We start from the raw sequence: 23307 nt of genomic DNA, 5'->3' as shown, positions 1-23307 counted from the left end.
GATCATTTCAAGTGGACAAGCTTCCAACGAACGAGTGGTTAAATGCACTATGGAAATTCATATTTAAATAGTCAATCTTTGTAAAATGAATCACCACCTGATTTTTTTCAGTAATTCCAGATGTCCAGTCTATACTGTATATGCTTAGTGAAGTACATCTATAGAGAATGAGACAACCCTCTGAATGACTTTTAAGTTTCTACAATATTAGGCTCTGCCGTAACATCTCATTAAGCTCTGTGCAAATAGTCCACCAGCAGAATAAACTGTTTTTCAGGAACCCATGGGAACTGTCCTTAAGTGACCCAGAAAAAAGAAAGAAAGAAAGAAAAAAAAAGCTTTTACTCTGATATACCTATTAACAATATAGGTGACTGCTTTGTCTAGGGCCAAATTGGAACTGAAATATTAGGCCCTTGTCTCAATCCTGCTCACCAGACCCCAAAGCCAGAACTTACAAGCTAGACAAGGCAGGAATGACAGTAAGGCACAAAGGCACAGTTGGGGAGCCTAGGTGGCTGCATGTAAAACGGCCTGGAGAATCCCCCTGCTGTATTCACTTAGGGCAGTGGTTGCGCAGTTTGCCGACCACTGACTTAGGGTAATGAAAACCTTAGTGCCCTTGGGAATGCCAACTCGTCCAAGATGATTTTCTTTGAGACAGGAGATCTAATTTTAATCTATTTGAATTGGTTCAGGGATCAAGCTACTCTGAAGACTTCCATCTCTGGAAAGTAGATGATCAGCAATTCAGATGTCCCCCTCAGCAACTGGCTAATTGTTTTGAAATTCAGATTGGAATGTACTGCTGAATCATTATCAACCACCGCATCCTCACATTGCAAGGACAAGGTTCTTCAGCTGGCCCGAATTTCCCAACATCCAGGAAATTTGAGTTGCTCAGTGAGGTCATCGTGGATGTAGGCATGTGACTGCCTGTCTATCTGAGTATCTGGCTCAAACTGCTAATAATGATGCAGCTTCCTGGCACTATATAGGGAAACCACAGACTAAACCCTATGTGAGGCAACAGCCCGAAGGCTGATTCCCCCCGGAATCACGTGACTCCTTTAAAATAATCTAGCTGTTGGTCACATCTTGATTTGGTTTATGAGCAACTTGTGCACACTGGTGAAGCCAAGAGTCATGGCATTCGGGCCAAATGCCAGGTGAGCAGGAATAAAAAAAACCCGTATGCCACGCCCATGGTAAAAAACGGGCGCACCCACTTCAACCCGGACAGGAATAGTACAAAGCAGGAAAGGCCTAAGCTTCTGGTCTATTAATATGATGATTTCAGCCGAAACCGGTTTGGCTCAATGGATAGAGCGTCAGCTTGGGGACTGAAAGGTCCCGGGTTCAATTCCAGTCAAGGGCATGTGCCTTGGTTGCGGGCACATCCCCAGTGGGGGGTGTGCAAGAGGCAGCTGATCGATGACTCTCTCTCATCGATGTTTCTAACTCTCTTATCTCTCTCCCTTCCTCTCTGTACAAAATCAATAAAATATATTTAAAAAAAATATGATGATTTCAAGGTCCTACCTTCTGGCTACACTGAACTTGGCTGACATAAGTTCCTTCATACATGTTTCCCTTCATAGGCACCCTAAGGTTGGAGCTGAGAATGAGCTGGAAACTGTAAAGAGCAGATTCGTAAAGCCCCATTTTCTCTTAACCCCGAAGCCCAGAAGCCTCTGAATTCTATGTCATGTAGATTGGAGTTGAACATCTTGAGGCCCCACAAATGCTACTGCCACTTGAAATCAGTTTTTTAATTAAAGGGATTGAACTGTTTGAGGTTGGTACATTGGCATTTTGATCTCTGGATCATAAAACACTTTCAACCTGGTGTTTTTACACCACTGTGGTGGTCTAATTCTCCTGTACTCTTTTCTAAGAGAAACAGCAGCACACATCCCAATGGGTCCTCAGAAACAACTCCAAGGCAGAGTCCAGTCTAGAACTGAAATTTCTAACTGGACTTTGGTCTTAATCCTTTGTCTCTCTTTCTTCTCTATCCTCCCCCCTTCCCCCCCTCTCCTAGCTAAGCGAAGTTCTTTAATATCTACATGAACATAGGAGAAAACTTGCTCTTGTCATTTATACTTCAATTTCCCATGAAATCAGATAACCTACGAAAGGCCACTGTGGTCACGCTCCGCAGAGAGCCACTGCCACCGAACAGACACTGTCCGTACAGACACTGCCCGCGCACGGCTCTGCATCCTGGATGCACTCCCCGTAACACAGCCTTCGGCTCACTGACGGGCTTGGTATTGTCTCGTTAATGAGGCCACAGCACAGGAATACATCCCTTTTATTTTTAAAGGAGGTTTCCTTAAAGACTCATTCCTACTCAGAGCAACAAAACATCCAGGTCTAGTTTTTTTTACAGTTTATGTAGACTTATGTAAAATGACCTAAAAATGAAAGTGAGCACTGAGTCAAATAAGCCTGTCATTTGTCTTGTATTTTTTCCTAACTGTTGCTTCTCATGACTTGCTGTCACTATTCCCGAGTCAAACAGAACCGGCAGCAGGGGCAGAAGGAGGGGGGAGGCAGGGGGACTTGAGGAGGAAGAGCCGCAGTTGGACATGACACCTCATGGACTGAACACAATGAAAAGAAGTAGGTGACTAAGGCTGGTGAGAGCCCAGAAAGCCTGGAAGGCAGCCGTTCACTCTGGAACATCCACTGCCCTTTCCTAGCAGGCTCTTGGGGACTGACGGCTCATAATGCTGAGACTCCCTACTCGTGGCAGCTCGGGGGGACCCTGCTGGGAGGGTGCTGGCCCTCAGCTCAGAGCCTGCCCTTCCGAATACGGCACAGGCTGCGCACATTCCCTCAGGCCCAGGGGCAGCTCTCACGCCTCCCAGCCCAGTTTTCAACTCACATGCTTCCAAAAGGAAGAGATGTTTAGCAATCTCTGAACGTGAACCCCACTTTTGGAGAGCATGCTCTTATCAAGACATTCAATACTCTCCTCAAGATTTTTCTTCAACTCCTCCAGCCAGACTACTGTTTCTCTAAAACTTCTTCCCTCATTCAGAAAAAAAGGCTCTGAAAACACCAAGACAGCATGGTGACAGGCACTTTAAAATATTTTGCTAGTGACTGGATTGCCATAATCTACTCCAGATGATTATGAATTTTAAAAAAATCTTATATCTAATTTATAGCCCTAGAGTCGAGCGCCGTGGCTGTGCCCCGAAGTCGCTCTGTGGACGGGGACGCATGTCACAGGACCTCTCGGGACCTCAGCCTCTTCATCTACAACGGGAGGTCTTCACCTGATGATTCTGAAGTTTCCTTCCAACTTTAAAGTCCTCAAGTCCTCTGACTAAAAGGGACCTTCAGAGAGAGGGAGCCACTTGACTCCTTTCTGATATTATCAAGTCATTCCTGAGGCAGGCTCCATCACGCCCCAAAAGAAATCCTCTCGGCGTGACTTAACGATGGTGACTTTCTGGACAACACAAAAATCCCGTGCATGTAGACGCCGCTGCCTCAGTGCAGAGCAGCTCGCTGGGGGAGTTCTTTGTTCATCTCGCCAGTATGCCCACAGCCCCGAGCTGAACAAGCACTCTGTGATTTCTCCTGAGGTCGGGCTGACATCACCTCCTGCTTGGAGAAGCCCTTTTCTAGTTTCTGGACTTCCACGAGTGTTTGGGATCTTAGGGCGGCAGTGAGGGAGTGAGATGCCCACGCGGGCAGGCGTCAGGCCTGACGGCCAATCTTGGAGGCGCGTGAATTCCGTGAGCTGGTGCATTCGTTCCTCCAGGGAGCACCCTGGCCTGTGACTGCCTGACTCACAGGCAGTGCCAGGAGGACGGAGGCCCTTCCTGCTCCCTGCCCTCAGCTGCGATAAAGAGGTGCATCAGGGTGCTTTCACATTACCCACACGAGCTGTAAGGCTCTGGAATTAATTGCTCAGGCTTTGGGGCTGTAAGGACTTGTAAAATAAAAACAGCTCATAATAAATGTTCTAACGATTTTTCTTTAGATATTTTTCAATGAAAACATTCTGGATTCTAGTCGTACCCTATATTTGGGAGACACAGGAATATAAGAATCTAAGCCTGATCCCTGCTTTTCTCCCCATGTAGTGTGTGGGTTACCACAGTTATCCCAGCTGCTATCATTCCTGCCACAGTCCTGGGGCCGGGGTGGGGCAGAGGCCTGCACCTGCCCTGGCAGCGGTTCTGGGCTGTCTGGGTACTCGGTCAATCCTGGGGCCCAAGTAGTGGGAGGAGAGTCAAGAAATGGCTGGGAGGGGCCCTGGCAGCTCTCGGTAAGCACCCTCACCCCAAGGAGAGGGATGCTGCTGAAGAGAGCTAGAGTGGGGGCCCAGGAAAAAGGCCCCAGTTATCCAGGTCCAAAGGCAGGGCTGGTGCATTCCATTCTGGCCAACGTAAACCAAGCCTGTAAGCCTCTTTAGAGGTACCAAGTGCCGAAGGGGTGTTAGAGGTTTTCTGGACCTTTGCACCCATAGGAGGTGTGCAGAACTGAGAAGCTGGACATCTCCCACGGCACCGTGCACTGGTGCCGTCCCTCGACTAATTAGCAGAAGGGGGTAGAGACAGCTCCTTTGAATGACAAACTGTCTGAAGAATTCAGCAAACCTGGGGCTCCAGAGTGGAGCACATTTTGGGAAGCTCATCAGTTGGTTCCTAAAAACCATCTCTAAAATTTTTTAAAATTTTTATTTATTGACTAAAAAACCATCTTAATTCATGGAATTTGAAGTGTTAAGTCTACCGAAGTATGTAATGGGGCACAATTCCCTTATAGGAGCGGGGCCTCATGGGTGCCGAGGCGGCATTGCACCCGGGGGTGGAGTGGAAGGTACACACGAGCTTACTCATGGCACGTGGACGACTCAGGCCATTGGGGCGCTTGGTCCCAAGGGTGCAGTCTGCCCCACAGACACGGCTACTACAGCTTCCACTTAGTAGAAGGGGATTCAACAAGTCAATTTCTGTGCTGATTCTTGTGCTTAGGTTCTCTCTTTCTTTTAAATCCTCACCCAAGGAGTGAGGATATTTCTTCCATTGGTTTCAGAGAGAGTGAAAGGGAGGAGGGAGGAGAAAGAGAGACAAAGAGAGACACAGAGAGAGGTGAAAGAGACACATAGATTGGTTGTGACCAAGGGCAAGGATCAGACCTGCAACTTAACCAGAAATCAAACTGGAGACCCTCCAGGATGCAGGTTGGCATGCTAGCCACTGAGCCATGCCAGCCAGGGCCGCTGCTTCTTTTTAAAACCCCGTCTGCCTTGCCCTGTGAAGTAGAACAAACCTATACTCAGGAGAAATGTAAATGGTGCATTTTATTTCTCAAACTCTAATTGTGCAGACTCTGGAAATCTGCTCCCCCCACCCCCTTCTCAAAAGGTTTCAGGGTGGTAAAGCTTCTGGGGGAAAAGACTGCAAGTAAAGGACTTTCTGGGAATTCCCTGAGGTTCTGACTTCCATCCTCCTATTGCTGCATAAAACTGAGCCTAAGTCGTGTCTTTTGCTCTGCGTTGACAAGGAAGGCCTTCTTAAGCCTGAGCACACATAATGATTATGTGCCCTGAGTGCTGGAAGAACCAGCTCCAGGTTGTAATGGTATCACTTGCGTGTTTCCAACCCTTCAAGGCCTACGGAAGTTTTCCTGGTACAAACAGACCGCACAGTGCTCACTGCTCCAGCGGGTTCCTGGTCAGAGACCAGAGCGGCGATGAGGCCGTGCACGGCTTACTCAGAGAGCAGGAGCCGGGACGCACCTCTGCGAGGCTCCCTGGCCTTCCTGGTGGGACACTGGTGTGCAGTGGTCCTCCCTGCACACTTGATAGTTAGAAAGAACCATGGATGAGCAGAGTAGAGTTGTAGATTTTTAATTTGATTTTTTCCCCCCAGATGGCTGAGGGTGAAAACCCTTTTAAGAATGCCAATAGAAGCCTGGCCTGTGGCTCAGTGATTGAGCATCGACCTATGAACCAGGAAGTCAAGGTTCGATTCCCAATCAGGGCACACGCCTGGGTTGCAGGTTTGATCCCCCGTGTGGGGCCTGCAGGAGGCAGCAGATTAATGATTCTCTCTCTTCATTGATGCTTCTATCTCTCCCTCCCTTTCCCTTTCTCTCTGAAATAAATAAAAACATATTTTTAAAAAAATTCAATAGAAGACAGTGCCCCAGGCCCTACTTGGCCTGCAGCCTGCTCCACTTTCAGACTGCTGGAGATCCCCATGAAATGATACCTAGAGCAAAGACGTACACTTGAGAGATTTAGTTTCCTTCTCTAAAAGATGCAAAATTCTTAATCTGTCAGATGGATGTGCCTAAGAAATTCCTTAGGACAGTAAATAAGTAAGTAGGTCAGAGAGGAAGAGAAGGTAAAAATGAAATTAAGTAAAACGAGGGGAAAGATACAAGTTGTGTGTCTTAGTGTGGAAATTAAATTCAAATGAGAATGCTGGAGCTCATTACATGGACCTTAGCTATTCAGCAGAGGGACCCAAAGACAAACCCATCTCTACTTTTAATAAACATCTAATCAACGCCTAAGACACAACACAACCAGGCCAACTGTCCTACATATCCTGTTACGTCTGGTTCACTTTAATTCTCTGAATGCCTAACCTTGTCGGACTCTCCTCTCCTGTTCCGGGGTAAGGTAACTCAGCTCAGTTACCTGGAGTCACAGCAACATCAAATATTAAGGCTGAGACTTTAAAGCTCGTCGAGTCTAATTCTATCATTTTTAGAAGAGAGGCGGTGTGACTTGTTCAACACACACGCTAACTGGTGTTAGGACCCAAAGTGGAACTTGGGGTCTGCATTCCCAGGGGAGTGTCAATCAGCTGTCACTATCTTCCTTGAAGTCAAAAGGCAATTTCTTTGTTTTTTTTTGTTTTTAAAAAAAAATATACTTTATTGATTTTTTACAGAGAGATAGAGAGCTAGAAACGTCTATGAGAGAGAAACATCGACCAGCTGCCTCTTGCACACCCCTACCGGGGATGTGCCTGCAACCAAGGTACATGCCCTTGACTGGAATCGAACCCGGGACCTTTCAGTCCACAGACCGACGCTCTACCACTGAGCCAAACCATCGACCACCTGCCTCTTGCACACCCCCTACGGGGGATGTGCCTGCAACCAAGGTACATGCCCTTGACTGGAATTGAACCCAGGACCTTTCAGTCCGCAGACCGACACTCTACCGCTGAACCAAACCGGTTTCGGCAAAAGGCAATTTCTTATTCCCCTGTACGAGGAGGAAGAGATTTATTTTGAATTGCTTTACAGGGCTTAGTTAAAATGAATGTTACATGTTGATATGCAGCCTGGTCTCGGGTCCCCTTAAGTCAAAGGGGTCCTAGATTCAGGTCACTCGCTGTTAGAGGGCATGCAGATTTTCCCCAATTAATTTAAAGAGGCTTCCAAATTCAGCCTGCAAATGAAGTTTATCAACAGGATGACATTTTCTATCACTAGTTAAAGGTAAACGTCTATTTCTTCAGAATATCCTGATTCTGGGCACACATGTCTAAATGTATGTATACCAACATATACATAAGCACATTATAATTAATATCTATTTGTTATAATTAGTGTTAACTATGTTAGATTCAAGCCTGATGTTTTCTCAGAGGACTCTCTTATTATTGCTTTCAAGTGAAAGACAGCTTCCCTCCAGAGCACTCACACATGCCCGGTGGGCTCCTGCCCAAGTCTGCAGGCCTGCAGGCCTCTAAGCAAATCATGCTTGGGGTTGAAGCCTTTTGATTTAAAAGGGAGAAGAATCTAATGAAGAAAACAAACTGACGAACAAAATAGACCCAGAGATATAGAAGCATGGAACATCTCAGAGGGAAGGCTGGGGTGGGGGGAATAGGTAGGGAAAGATTAACCAAAGAACTTATATGAATATATGCATAACCATGGACACAGACATTAGTGTGGGGAAGGCCTTGGTGGGGAGGAAGGCTGGTATGGGATTAAGGGGGGTCAATGGGAAAAAAAGAGGGACGTAGGTAATACTTTCAATAATAAAGATAAATTTAGAAAAAATAAAAGGGAGAAGAGAAGGAAGACAAGGAGAGCATTCTCTGCTATAAAAGGAAATAAATATGAGCCAGGCAATTTCTTTAACCCTCTGGATTATCATCCCTGAAGATCTTATTCTGACCATGTGGAAAATTTCCGGAGATTTATACCTGGAGCCATGAAAATCCTTTCTTTTTACAAGGACCAAGCACCTTTTGTTATTTAAATTCTAAAAAGGTCGATCCTATATACTTAAAAGAAGTTAAATTAATACATAACAGTTATTGTAACTACTACCACAGAACTGCCTTGTCTGAAATATACAAAAACCTTAAGAACTGTCTTTGCAAAAAAGGGGTGTTTCTGCAAAGCTCCCGTACCTCTGGCTGTTATGTTCTGGTCGTGGGTCACTAGCATTCTGGATTCTAGATTCTGCATACCTTTTTCTGACCATGGCACTTACCTAATAAAGACTAGCCTGTGTTTTGCCAAATACTGTGGAAAGCTTGACTCACGGCATTGAAAAAGGATACGTCTAATTCGCTCTGGAAGAGAAAAGAGTGCACGCATGAGAATGAGACATCGGGACAGAATGCACTTAGCAGAGTTAGGGCTGCTCTGCCGCACACCTGGAAGCAGTGGGAGCAGCTGCTATGGGCACAGAAGTGTGAGAACGGAAAGGCCCTGAGCTTAGGATTGAGATTTTAAAAAAAGGGGGGCTGCATTTATAGACTAGAACAGTTATCCTTAGAACATAGAGGGGATAAACAAACTCAACTTTTACAGATGATAGGCAATTTTGATAGGTTTATAAAAAACCTTAATAATGTGTATACCCTTTCATCCATCAATTCCACTCCTGGGAATTTATCTTAAGGAAATAATTAGATAATGGCACAACAATGTGTGATAGGATATTCAGGGTAATGTTTATAATAGCAAATTATTGAAAATTAGGGGGGCTAGTTAAAAAAATTATAGCAGATACAGAAATGACAATGCAGGTACCTAAGTACTGACATATTGTTGAATAAAAAGCAAGTTATATGAATGGTATGTACAGAATTACCCCATATATCCTATATAATAAAAGGCTAATATGCAAATCGACCGAAAGCAGAACGACTGGTTGCTATGATGTGCAATGACCACCAGGGGCAGACGCTCAACATAGGAGCTGCCCCCCGGTGGTCAGTGTGCTCCCACAGGGGGAGTGCCACTCAGCCAGAAGCCGGGTCACGGCTGGTGAGCGCAGTGGTGGTGGCAGGAGCCTCTCCCATCCACACATCAGTCGGACATCCCCGGAGGGCTCCTGGACTGCCGAGGGTACAGGCTGGGCTGAGGGACACTCCCCTCCCTGCCCCGCCCCATGTTCACAAATTTCGCGCACTGGGCCACTAGTATAAACATAACTGTTTTCCTGCCCATGGCCCTTACCTGATATATATATAAAGAAATTTACCAATAAGTGATGGGCTTACTGATGATTTTCTCCCCTTTGTTTTGCTTGTATGTATTTTTAATTTTTTTTCAATGAATATAGATATTCATAGAGGAAAAAAATAAGCAAAGAGCCAAATACATATTTGAAAGGACTTAGTTTGGCAAAGGCAGCACTGACAACCCTGCTCCTCGGCTTTTGTGAACCGCCTCTGTTACAGCTGAGTGAGTTGGCCTTTTGTTTTGAAATGTGATGCGCAGATGCTTCTTTCAGCCCAGACAGCAGCATGAGACTGATCTCCAAATTTAAGATTTGGATACTCTAAGATTAAAAATAGTCCCAGAAAGAATGTTCAAAACTCAGAAACCTAAAAATAATTTTAGATGACAAGGCATTCTCCATGAGTGGGACAGTTTCTATTTTCTCTCCTATCGTACTCTTTTCCCTCCTCTTTCCCTTCTTTTTGCTACTACTGTCATCCCAAGCCGGAGTCCTCCAAGTCCTGTAAAATCACCAGGTTTACATTAAATTCTGCTCTTTACCTCTATGGCTTATGTGGTCACTGACTCTCCCTAGAATTACAGGCCAATTCAGCAACATGCTATTTATGCTCAGTTACTGAATATAACAATAATTATTTTAAACCCTTTAGAAATTATAGTGCTTGCACCCACTCTTTAGTCTCCCAGTTTAAAACATTGCCAATTTGGGAAATTATATTCTTCTTGGTAGGTGTTCCCTTAATCTAATCATGGCCAGCCCGGAATCACAGACTTTGATTTGTGACCAGCCTGTCTTAAGAGAGCTGTCCTTCGGAGGTAGAGTTCCGCTGTCCACTAGCCTTATGTGGCGATTTAAATTAAAACCAAACAAAATTAAAGTTCCTCATTCACACTAATCACATTTTAAGTGTCCAAGAGCCACAAGTACAGACATTTCTATGGCTGCTGAAAAGTTCTTTTGGATACTGTTGGTTGACAGTACTCTCTCCGAACAATGAATACAAAGATGAATTTTAAAGCCAGCCTCAATGCTCTCTGTCCCCTCAAAGCCAGCATCCGGAATGGCCCAACCTCTTGCCCTCCTCCAGTTCTGGAGGCCACCAATCCCTTCCTAGTTAGATGCGTTACCGTGTCGAAAGCCACTAGGCCGCTTCCCAGCTCCAACATCTGAATCAGGAAATGGCGGGTCATAAGCCTCATGAGGTAAGCATGCACCAGAATCACCTGAAATCTTGTTAAAACACCAACTGCTGGACTTTAACCCAGAGTTTCTAATCCAGTAGTCGGGGTGGGTCCAGAGTTTTGTCTGACAAGTTCCCAGGCGATGATTACCAGTAGGCTGCTCGTCCGAGAGCCACAGGCTGAGACCTGCAACCGCAGGGAAGACAGGCCAGATAACTGTCCCTGAAGGAGCCCGCCAAATGCTACTTCTGGCATCAGGAGTGAGACTGAGATATAACTTGTTACCATGAGTTTTGGCCTGAGCAGGCTTTAGTACACTCAGTATTACTAACTGTGGATTTCACTCACTCTCTTAGGAAAGCAAGTTGGAAACAATTCCTTCCTAAGAATTTTATTTAAAAGGAGAATGAGCCCTAGCTGGTTTGGTTCAGTGGATAGAGCATCGAACTGTGGGCTGAAGGGTCCCAGGATCGATTCATCAAGGGCACATGCCCGGGTTGCAGGCTTGATCCCCAGGATGGGTCGTGCAGGAGGCAGCCGACCAATGGTTCTCTCTCATCATTGATGTTTCTATATCTCTCCCTCTCCCTTTCTGAAATCAATAAAAATATATTTAAAAAAATAAAAGCAAAATGTAATAAACAAAACAACTTTGAAAAATCATCCTCTGCTAGCCGAAACCGGTTTGGCTCAGGGGTAGAGCGTCGGTCTGCGGACTGAAAGGTCCCGGGATCGATTCTAATCAAGGGCATGTACATTGGTTGCAGGCACATCCCCGGTTGGGCGTGTGCAAGAGGCAGTTGGTCAATGTTTCTCTCTCATCGATGTTTCTAGCTCTCTATCTCTCTCCCTTCCTCTTTTAAAAAATCAATAAAATATATTTTTTCAAAAAAATCATCCTGTGCTACCTCTACTTCTCAAGAATGTCTAACCAAGGCAGAGGAAGGCCTACGTACAGAGTAAAACATCTTTACTGATTCTTTTAAAAGACTATTTCAAACTAACTACAAATCTAACATCAGGAAGATAATGTGGTACTGGCAGAAGGATAAACAGAAGGATAATTGGAACAGAACTGAAAGTCCAGAAATAAATACTTATATTTATGGACAACTGATTTTTAAAAAATATATACATTGTTATTGACTTCTAAGAGGAAGAGATAGGGAGAGAGAGATAGAAACATCAATGATGAGAGAGAATCACTGATGCACAACCTCCACTGGGGATGCATGTGCCCTGATAGGGAATCAAACCAGGATCTGGTTCACAGGCTGATGCTTAATCACTGAGCAACACTCCCTGGGCGGATTTCATTCTTTTTTTGGCTGAGTAATATGGCATTGTGTATATGTGCCACATCTTCTTTATCCAATCATCTATTAGAGGACACTAACACTGAGTGGACAGATTATTATGATCTTTGAACGCACAATAATCTGGCCACTCAGTGTGTGTGTGTGTGTGTGTGTGTGTGTGTGTGTGTATTAGAGGCCCAGTGCATGAATTTGTGCAATGGGTAGGGTCCAGCCAGCCTGACCAGGGGGAGTGGGCATGGGCGGTGGGCCGGCCAGCCTGCTGGTCGAACTCCTGGTCAAGGGGACAATTTGCATCAATTTGCATATTAGCCTTTTATTATATAGGATATACACTGAGTGGCCAGATTATTATGTATTCAGAGATCATAATAATCTGGCTACTCAGTGTATGTTGCTTCCATGTCTTGGCTATTGTTAAAATGCTGCAATGAACATAGGGGTGCATATATCTTTTTGAATTACTGTTTTGGATTTCTTCAGGTAAATGCTCAGAAGTGGATTGCTGGATCATATGTTAACTCTATTTTTAATTTTTTGAGGAACCTCCATACTGCTTTTCATAGTGGCCACACCAATCAAATGGTAAACATGGAGTTACCATATGATCAAACAATTCCAATCCTAAGTATATACCCTAGAGAACCAAAAAGATGATTCCACACAAAAATGTGTCCACAAATGTTTACATAAATAACCCAAATGCCCATCAACTGAAGAGTGGATAAACAAAATGTGGTATAGCCATATAGTGAAATATTATTTGTCAATAAAAAGGAAAGAATTACTAATACATGCTACAATACTGATAAATGTTGAAAATGTTAAGTTAAAAAAAAAAAAGCCAATCACAAAAGACCAGATGTTGTACAATTCTATTCAGGAATTTGCATGTCATCGTTGTGTGGGGGTCATGTTAATCTTCTTGGTACAAATCTATTTATATGAAATGTCTAGAACAGGTAAACTATAGAATAGGTAAACTTATAGAGACAGAAAATAGATTACTGACTACCTAGGGCCTAGAGCAGGTGGAGACAGATAAGTGGGAGGGAAATGCTAAGGAGTATTGTGCTTCTTTTGGGGTTATATAATACTCTAAAATTGATTGTGGTGATGGTTGTACAACTCTGTATACCAGATAACATAAATACTAAAAATTATATATTTAAGAGGGTGAATTGTATAGTATGTAAGTTACATTTCAATATAGCTGTTTTTGTTTTTTTTAAGTAGAACTGTTGGAAAGGAACTCATGTATTCCTTAAGAGGAGTTGGTTTTGATCTTCAAAGCAAGAGTTTAATTTAATTTAATTTAATTTCCATGACTTAAAAAGATACCTTGTATTGTACAAGGGGCAGCACAAGAAAGAAAAGAGAGAGAAAACTAGATGGCAAAATCTCTTAACTGAGAAATACATAAAACGTTCTTAGTCTTGTAGAAATGGTTCTTTATTAAGAACTACTAGTAGGTTCAGAACACTCTGCATGAGCCAGAAGGAAAGGTAAAGAAAGTCTGCCATCATTTGAGTTTTAACGTTTACATATTAGAGCTCTATATTAACACATGCTCTTGATATAGAACCATTTCTGGAAAATTGGCCAGAGGACGAAAACCCTTTTAAGCATTAGACTTACCACTCGGCTGAAGTAGTCATCTAAAACTTCCACAAAGTTATGGATGAATTCATAAATCGCCATCTCATTCTGAAATAAAAAAGGAAGGATGCAAAACAGCTTTATAACTCACTTGTTTAAAAGAAGTTTATTAATAGGAGAAATGTAGAAAACTGTAACTGCTAAGGTTTTTTTAAGTGTCTGTAATGAATCTAGCTGGACTGAAACCGGACCGAGTCTAGCGCAGAATTCTGAGCTCCACTCAATGACTTCACCAACTGGCTGAAGCAATTTTTCAGTTTCCATTTGCCATCACTTTTCCACTTGTGAAGATGCGGAAGCTACCTCCACAGATAAAACACTGAGATTTCAAAGTATTTTAGATCACTCTTTCGGAGAGTCCATGGCCACAGGTGCTGTTGTTCTGGGCCTGACATTTCTGAAAAGGTGAACTTAAATCTCAGGAGACATAATCACAACAGAATCATAGTCACAGTTTGCTGGGGCCTTTGATATGTCAGCCTATGTTTAATGCCACAATAGATTGGCCACCACACTTGTCTGAACTGCCCCCGTGTGCACCATGGGGCAAGGGCAGGACACCAGTATTGCTTTGGGTCGAGGAAGGCCTCTGTGGTTTCGTGCTTCTCTACAAGCTGCTCATCTAATCCAATAAAAACTCAGGGTATTTCTCCTCCCACACAGCTTTCCCTAGCCCTGATAGAAACCAAAATCCTGCAAAAGAGCCGAGGTAATTCTTAGAGAGGCAAGCAGGGAAGAAAATGTCAATGGAAGGAGGAATAAAAACCAGACTGTTTTTATATGTAACTTCCTTGCATCTTCCAGAGGCTCTCCTGCTATCTTACCTCGGTGTCATTGACTCCAACCACGATGAACAGGGCTGCATACTGCCGATAGATCAGCTTAAAATCCTTATACTCAACGAAAGAGCACTAGAAAAAACACAATTACATATTAATTCCTCTGGTGGAAGTGGATTTCTTCAAAATGGCTTGCATAGTTTTTAAGCTTCTGATTTGAGTACCTGTCAACACATTCTTAGAAATACACATTAAAATGTCACGTCTTTGTGGGTCTCTCCTCACAATATTGAGGAGACACTGGAAGCATCTCTACTGGGAGGAAGGAGGTGGTCTTGGAACAAAGGCTCCGTGTTCCCTCGGGTTCCCACCTGTGCTCCTTCTTACTCCGTGGCGGGCTCTCTGTGAAACTCAGCAGACAACACTACTGAATACTCAGCATTTTAAACTGTCTGGAATGTGAAAATAACCCAATACAACGTTTTCTTCTTTTCACCTCCCCTAGGTCTTTTGGGAAACAATTAAAGATTTAGTTTTATACTATTTAACAATACTGAAGAACCAAATATATGTAGCAGACACCGATGCCAAAAAATAAAATAAACCTCTATTTCTTTTTCCTAGCTCCATAGAATCAATGTAGACTCTTCTATAAACAATTTAAAGATGGCTTTTGAGACCTAGCTGGTTTGGCTCAGTGGGGAGAGCGCCAGACTGTGGATGGAAGGGTTCCTGGTTCGATTATGGGCAGGGCACGTGCCCGGGTTGTGAGCTTGATCCCCAGTAGAGGGCAGGCAAGAGGCAGCCAATCAATGATTATCTCTCATCATTGATGTTTCAATCTCTCTCCCTCTTCCTTCCTCTCCGAAATCAATAAAAATATATTTTAAAAAATAAAGAAAAGATAAAGATGGTTTTTGTGTGGCAAATGCTAGACACATCTTTCATTGTAAGCACTGCCTCATATGAATTCATAACTAGCTTACTATCCCTGACTTGTGGATAAAACAACTCCCTGTCCATTTCTCTCTCTCCTACAGTCTCGTACAAAGGATAATGGGATGGCAATGCATGGAAAGGAACGGGGGAGCTAAGGAAGGCACAGTGCTGCCTTGGACTTCGGGTGTGCTTGGCCAAACGTGATTGAGCATCAGCTGTACGGCTTTTTGCACTGAAAATGCTCTTGGCTGCCTGGATGCACCTGAGATTGAAGCTGCACATTTTGATCATGGAATTTATTCCATTGAAGCCACTTGACAAATTATAAAATGGAGGAGGTGAGGTTTTTATTTAAAACTAGAGGCCTGGCCGAAACCGGTTTGGCTCAGTGGTTAGAGCATTGGCCTGCGGACTAAAAGGTCCCAGGTTTGATTCCGGTCAAGGGCATGTACTTTGGTTGCAGGCACATCCCCAGTGGGGGTGTGCAGGAGGCAGCTGATAAATGTTTCTCTCCTTGATGTTTCTGATTCTCTATCCTTCTCCCTTCCATTCTGTAAAAAATCAATAAAAATATATTTAAGAAATAAAAAGAAAACTAGAGGCCTGGTGTACGAAATTGTGCATGGTTGAGGGGGTGTCCCTCAGCCCAGCCTGCACCTTCTCCTACCTGGGATCCCTCTCACAATCCAAGGTTCAAAATCCAGAATTGCTGGCTCCCAACTGCTTGCCTGCCTGCCTTCCTGATTGCCCGTAACTGCTTCTGTCTGCCAGCCTGATCAGCCCCTAACAATTCCCCTGCCAGCCTAACTGATGCCTAACTGCTCCCCTGCCAGTCTGTTTGCCCCCTAACTGCCCTCCCTTGCAGGCCTGGTCACCCTTAACTGCCCTCCCCTGCAGGCCCGAGTCCCTCCCAACTGCCCTCCCTTGCTGGCCATCTCTTGGTAGCCATCTTGTGTCCACATGGGGGTAGGATCTTTGACTATATGGGGGCAGTCATCTTGTGTGTTGGAGTGATGGTCAATCTGCATATTACTCTTCTATTAGATAGGATAGAGGCCTGGTGCATGGGTGGGGGCCAGCTGGTTTGCCCTGAAGGGTGTCCCGGATCAGGGTGGGGGTTCCCTTGGGGTGTGGGGCAGCCTGGGTGAGAGGCCTGTGGTGGTTTGCAGGCCAGCCACGCCCCCTGGTGACCCAAGCAGAGGCCCTGGTATCTGGGGTTTATTTACCTTCTACAACTGAAACTTGGTAGCCTGGAGCGAAGCCAAGCCTCCTGCTTGCTCCATGGCTGCAGTCATTTCTGTTGGGATTTATGTATCTTCTATAATTGAAACTTTGTAGCCTTAATCAGAGGTCTACAGCCAGCGAAGGTGTGTGGAAAGCTGTGATGCGGGGGGGGGGGGGGGGGGGGGGGGGGGGGGGGAGGAAGGGGGCAATCCTAGCCTCCTGCTATTTCCAGGTCCGTGGTTGCAGCGATTTCTGTTTGGATTTATGTATCTTCTGTTATTGAAACTTTGTAGCATTGAGTGGAGGCCTAGGCTGGCAAGGGCCATTGGAAAGCTTGGCTTCCTCCATTGCCGGGGAAACCCAAGCCTCCCTCCTGCTCTCTGTGGCCGTAGCCATCTTGATTGGGTTTATTTGCATATTCGCTCCTGATTGACTGGTGGGCGTGACTGGTGGGTATAGTGGAGTGATGGTTAATTTGCATATTATTATTTTATTAAATAGGATTAGGATAAAGGTAATAAGTGCAGGATCATTCTGCAATCTTTGGCTAACTGTAGAGCCAGGGTGATTTGTGCTCTGTTGGATCTTTCAAGGAAACACAATCTATTTGAATGAACTGAGGAACATTTTCAAAGCTTCTCATAAGTTTCTGACATTAAAAAAAAGTATTAAGCCCAACTGGTGAGGCTCAGTGGTTCAGCATCAACCTATGAATTAGGAGGTCACAGTTCAATTCCTGGGTCAGGGCACGTGTGTGGGTTGCAGACTCAATCCCCAGTAGGAGGCATGCAGGAGGCAGCTGATCATTAATGCTTCTTTTTTGAAGAATATTTTTTATTGATTTCAGAGTGGAAGGGAGAGGGAAAGAGATAGAAACATCAATGATGAGAGTTATTGATTGGCTGCCTCCTGCTTGATCTCAGGATCGAGCCCACATGTGCCCTTGACCGGAATCGAACCCGGGACCCTGACGCTCTATCCACTGAGCCAAAACAGCTAGGCCTCATCATTGATGTTTCTATCTCTCTCTCCCTCTTCCTTTCCCTTCCTCTCTGAAATCAATAAAAAATATACGCATTTTTAAAAAGTATCAAAGCACTTTGAGGATAAAATATAAACTAAGCTGAGATTGTGCTACTTTGGGGATGATTTTGACAAAACACCAGTGGATTCCTATTAAAGTCTAAAATAATTTAGAGTGCTTCAAAATATCCAAGAGTATATTTATTCAAAAGCACATATTTAAAAAGAATAACCTATCAGTGAAAGGGGTGTTGGAAATTATAGAGTTAAAATTATAGGAAGATTTAAGCATTAGTGTTTCTGGAGTGTGCCTACCTTTACTTAAATTAAGTGGCTATTAACATAGTTCTTTAATAGTTTCTGTTTCCTCTGGCAACGAGGCAAAGCAGGTGTACCAAGGCAGGCAGAGGAGTAATTCAAAGAAAACTCTTGAATGTTCCAAATGGAAAATCAATTTAGAAGACAAGGGAAACAGTTCCAACGCATTAACTTCTGAAGCACTGATGTAGCTTAATATTTTATGGTTCCCACAGCCAGGCTTTCTATCTGGGCAGTGAGATGGAGAACTGGCAAAACGAATGGGTGTTTTAAACAAGCTTTCTGACTCTGTCTTAGTTTGTTCAGTGATTTCCAATGGAGTCAAAGTTTAGGGCCTGGATTAAGTAATTATCCAATCAAAGTTCTTTGTAAACGTAAACTCAGTTTAAAAAAAATTCCCATTTTAAAATCATTTTAATGATTTAATTTAACCTTAATTTTGGCAGAATGAATGGATTTGTTGTTTCTTTTCTTATTTTCTTTTTTAACTTCCCAATTTCTCCTATCTATATAGTAAAAGAATACAGGTCTAACCAGATTTGTTTTAAAATCACTAGTTCCAGTATTATATCGGTGGCAAATTCACAAAACTAATAAGCAGAGAAAAACTGCACCATACATGAGAATCATATTATCATTCTCTGGCACAAAGTGTGTCTTTGAGTGTTTACCTCTGTACTGGCCATCTGATCTGCAACTTTCCGCTTAAAGAAAACCAGCTGCTACAAGTACTCCTACGAGGTCCAAGGGCTGAACTCATATGAACAAAAAAAAGAAGATATGTCTATGAGCAGGAACAAGTTTGAGGTGCCACTTCCACGTTATGTTGAGACAAATATGAACCCAAGACTTTTTCTGGTTTGCTTTGTTTTTATTTTCCTTAAAGGGATGTAAGGAGAGCTATGTTTCAGCCTTCATTTCACTGGTTCTTTTCCCTAATAGCTGTTGCAAGAATGTAGTTAAAAGAAAACGATGCTCCCCGAGACACAGCAAAGACAGATACGCCACTGCTGAGCTGAAGGCAGAGCTCAGAGAGCGGGAAACTCACCTGTTCGCTGGATCGGGAGAGGCAGCTCTTGATAACTTCCGTTTCCAGAAGGGTGCGCTTGTGAATGTCCACGTGCTCGTAGTACTTAGACAGGCGTGTCTGCCCTTGTTTATTCACCATGAGGAAGAACTTGATCATTTTTTCCTGGCCAGTATTTTTCCAAATATAAAGTTATGGCAAAGGTGGCTATAATTAGAACCTGAAGGATGAAAGAAAAACAGAAAGGTAAGATCAATTTTCACAGAGGATCATATTAAACGTGTCCTACAGATGAACCAGAAGTAAATAAAAAATGTCTTCTGATGTGATTGGTCTTCACTACTATGAACCAAATGAGGTTTTAATAAACATAAATGTTCATTCATTATCTTCCAAAAGGTATTTTTAGTATCCACAGTACTTCTCACGTTTCACCCATGGACTCACCAGTCTTATTGGACTGATGTGTCAAGCACCAGAAGAATATGGAGATGAAGTAACTGTAGAGGGTCCCCGGGAATGCACACGGACGACCTTTAATTATCATCAGCTGAACTCAAGGCAGAGCCACGCCCTGGGAACGTGTTTCCCCCAAATGTGTAGACTGTTATCAGTACCGATTTCTTATCTTTACCCACGCACGTGCTTGGAATGAGGAACCAATAGGACCTTGACTTACCCAAGTCTGGATATGCTACATCCCAGAAATGAGGGAAGGAATAGGACCTGGGCACACCCAAGACTCCTTTGATTCTAAGCTTTTCAGGGAAACCTCCCTTTATTCTTTTGGAAATAAATAAATGCGCTGTGGTGGTGTGACTGTCCTTCCATCAGAGTGACAGCCCCCCACCCGGGTCCCAGCTTGTCTCTATTTCTGCTTCTGGTCTCTTTTTTCCCCTTTAATTTCTTAATCCTCAGCTCCTCCACTCAGGAACCTGTCGTTTTCCACGTGGGTCACGGGTCCCGGAAAACAGAGAAACAGCCCCCACAAGTAATGATGTCTGATCTTCACACCTAGGGAAGCTGCTGGTACAGATGGGAGGGGCAAGGCACCTCACAGGAGTGTTGGAAGGCTTCTCAAAGTAGGGGCACTTAGAAAGTCCTTAACAACCAGGTCGGTGTGGCTCAGTGGTTGAGCGTCAACCTATGAACCAGGAGGTCACAGTTTGATTCCTGGTCAGGGCGCATGCCCAGGTTGCGGGTTCGATCCCCAGTAGAGGGTGTGCAGGAGGCAGCGATCAATGATTCTCTCATCATTGATGTTTATCTCTCTTTCTCCCTCTCCCTTCCTCTCTTAAATTAATAAAAATATATTTTGGGCCGAGACCAGTTTGGCTCAATGGATAGAGCGTCGGCTTGGGGAGTGAAGGGTCCTGGGTTCGATTCCGGTCAAGGGCATGTACCTTGGTTGTGGGCATATCCCCAGTAGGAGATGTGCAAGAGGCAGCTGATTGATGACTCTCGTCGATGTTTCTGACTATCTCTCTCCCTTCCTCTCTATACAAAATCAATAAAATATATTTAAAAAAAAAAAAAATATATATATATATATATATATATATATATATATATATATATATATATATGTATTTTTTTTTGGGGGGGGGGGGAGTCCTTAACAATGATCTAGTGGAAGTGACTCTGGGACAAGGAAAGCAGGGATATGAAAGCTCTGGTTAGTTCAATGGTTCTGGTTCAGGGGGCAGGAAGAACCATCACAGGAAACTGAGCTGCTCACATAAGATGATAATGGCTCTAGAAGTCATGCTAAAGAATAAGAACTATTGCCAAAACCGGTTTGGCTCAGAGGTAGAGCGTCGGTCTATGGACTGAAAGGTCCCAGGTTCGATTCCGGGCATGTACCTTGGTTGTGGGCACATCCCCAGTCGGGGGTGTGCAAGAGGCAGCTGGTCTATGTTTCTCTCTCATCAATGTTTCTAGCTCTCCATCTCTCTCCCTTCCTCTCTGTAAAATATCAATAAAATATATTTAAAAAAATAGGAACTATTTTATGGAAAATGGAGACAAGATCTATAGTGAAGCTTTTTTCCTTTAATGTTGGAAGCAGTAGTCGTAGTAGCAACCGTAATAATAGGACCCTATAACAAATCCTGTAAGGTCTGTACTAAGCAATGTGCATATATTATTGAATTTTCACAATTCCCCGAGGCAGGTGCTTCTGTTATCCCGTTTTAAGGACCAGCAAATTGAAGTTCAGGGAGTAAGACACCCAAAGTCCCGGATTATTTAGCCGGAGGTGAAGCCCAGCTTAGAGGACAAACACACGATCCTTATCATTCAGGAGTTCATGCTATGGCTTCATTTCTAACTAAGCTGTACTGAAACTTAGGTTTGTCCCTTTTGCACCTATTATAGATTTTGAAAGAATCAATTGCAAAAAAGTACAATATTGACTAATGGCCAGACCTTTCATCATGAGCGTCCGAGTTGCCTCACTGGCTCATCTGACAATATCATATTCACATTTTATACTGTCTGTGAAAATCAGTGCAAAAGACCGAGGTTCACAATAGCTCTTAAATACACGTTCGGTTGCTGTGTTCGTTCAGTGTGAACACAGGATGTCATGTAGACCAGCTCAGAGGAGGCGACACAGCTGCCTGTGTCAGGGGGCCACTTGTGGCCATTCACCCCCTTTCCCAGAATGCTATGCTCACTACTGTCAGTGGGATGACAACATACTTTATGCTGCTTAGTCATTTGGTATTACATGGTGCTTTTACTCTTCTGACAAAATTATTCCTAGTAAATTATCACACATGACTAGTAAATTAAGATGACCACCCTTTCTTTTTTTTTTTTTTTTAAATATATTTTATTGATTTTGTACAGAGAGGAAGGGAGAGAGATAGAGAGCTAGAAACATCGATGAGAGAGAGTCATCAATCAGCTGCCTCTTGCACATCCCCCACTGGGGATATGCCCGCAACCAAGGTACATGCCCTTGACCGGAATCGAACCCGGGTCCCTTCAGTCCCCAAGCCGACGCTCTATCCATTGAGCCAAACCGGTTTCGGCTCGCCCTTTCTTTTATTCCCTTTCAGCAAAGTTATTTTAAAACTCTCTTTATGAATCTTAGAAGTTACAATCCCATACCCTGGGTACTAGCTGCCATGTAAAAGAAAAACACATTGTCTCAAAGGAACTCATGGCTAGGGCTTTGCCTTTAACTGCGCTGGTTGCATTGAGCGGTAAAAGATGTAAAATGATCCCACTGAGATGCTACACCGAGGGGTCACATTGGTCCCACCTCAAAGCACAGCAATCCTTCCCACTGACTTCAAGACCAAGGAGGACATACAAGGACGTGATGAATTCATACTTATTAGGATGTAAGTCTTGAAAATAGTAGCTGACATCATCTAAAATTTTGAATACAACACTTTCTTGCATGCTCATGATTACACAATATGTAATTGTAGGATTACACAGTGGTAATAAAAGGAACACAAAATGAATAAATTGTTTGTATTATAAAATAAACAACGCCCAAACGTACAGTGTGGAGATTCAGAGACAAGCCCATGTTTGAGAACTGAAGGTGAACGCTTTAGGCTCCTCTCCTGAGTGAGGAGGGAAATCAATTACGAAATACAGAATGCGCTCCGACAGGTGCTGGGAGTGGTCAGGGAGCAGGTATGAACTCCCTCTCTTTATAAAGTCTTTGCATTCAACAACACACACAGGAAGACGTTTTGATAGCCAGGAATTGAGATTCCACACCCAAGAGCGTGAATGAATGTGCAAAGAAGAAAAGGGAAACCTGCCTGGGAAAGCATTCATAATGGGGACAGCGCAAGAGACCTGAAGGCCCAGATGGGGCTGTCTGGGGAAGGGGAAGAGGGCGGGGGAGGGGACCTCACAGTAGGGGATGAACACATCAGAGCCCCAGGTCCTATGTGATGTAAATGCAATGCCTAGAGAACAGGGAAAGACCAAAGTACATATCGAATTGGGCACAGCTTTCAAATTCCGGATGGTGTATTTCTGGGAGTTAGAACTGGAAAAGTCCTCATAGATTGTCATATCCAAAGATGACAAATAGATTTCAACATGGGTGCCCGTGGTGACTAACTGTACTCATTGTTTCGGGCACTGTGTTGGGAAGGAGTCTGGAGCTGTTTTGGGTTCAGAAGAAAAGAATGCCATGAGTTATTAGCAATGCCAGTCATGGTTAGAAAGCAGGGTGTGGCAACATATGCACGTATCTGCCATCTCTCACTCTGCAGATGGGAAAACTGATCATCTGAGATGTATTGTGAAGTCCTGAATTCTGGTCTCCAACTCACACAAATTCTGTCTCTAATTTACCACACTGCCTCTTTGCCTCACTCATGCATTG

At 43.8% G+C, this 23307-nt stretch overlaps 1 protein-coding gene across 7 annotated transcripts in view; it reads right to left on the bottom strand.

The window, feature by feature from the left end:
- The window catches only part of AP4S1 (adaptor related protein complex 4 subunit sigma 1), a 52650-nt gene that overhangs the window by 10094 nt on the left and 19249 nt on the right, over positions 1-23307 (bottom strand). For 2 of the 7 annotated variants that reach the window (XM_084875161.1, XM_084875162.1), the window contains exons 2-5: positions 18966-19164; positions 14459-14545; positions 13614-13682; positions 8498-8685 (exon numbers count right to left, since the gene is read on the bottom strand). In XM_084875161.1, coding sequence (XP_084731287.1) covers positions 8498-8685; positions 13614-13682; positions 14459-14545; positions 18966-19103 — 482 coding nt within the window. In that variant the 5' untranslated portion in view covers positions 19104-19164. Of the gene's footprint in view, positions 1-1514; positions 7084-7110; positions 7253-8497; positions 8686-13613; positions 13683-14458; positions 14546-18965; positions 19165-23307 lie in introns of those variants that run through there. The other 5 variants (XR_014794206.1, XM_084875160.1, XM_084875165.1 and 2 more) reach the window with 5 other exon arrangements.

Source organism: Pipistrellus hanaki (assembly GCF_964339955.1).
Source record: "Pipistrellus hanaki genome assembly, chromosome: 1".
Taxonomy (NCBI): Eukaryota; Metazoa; Chordata; class Mammalia; order Chiroptera; family Vespertilionidae; genus Pipistrellus; species Pipistrellus hanaki.
This window is presented reverse-complemented; position numbering and strand designations above follow the sequence as displayed.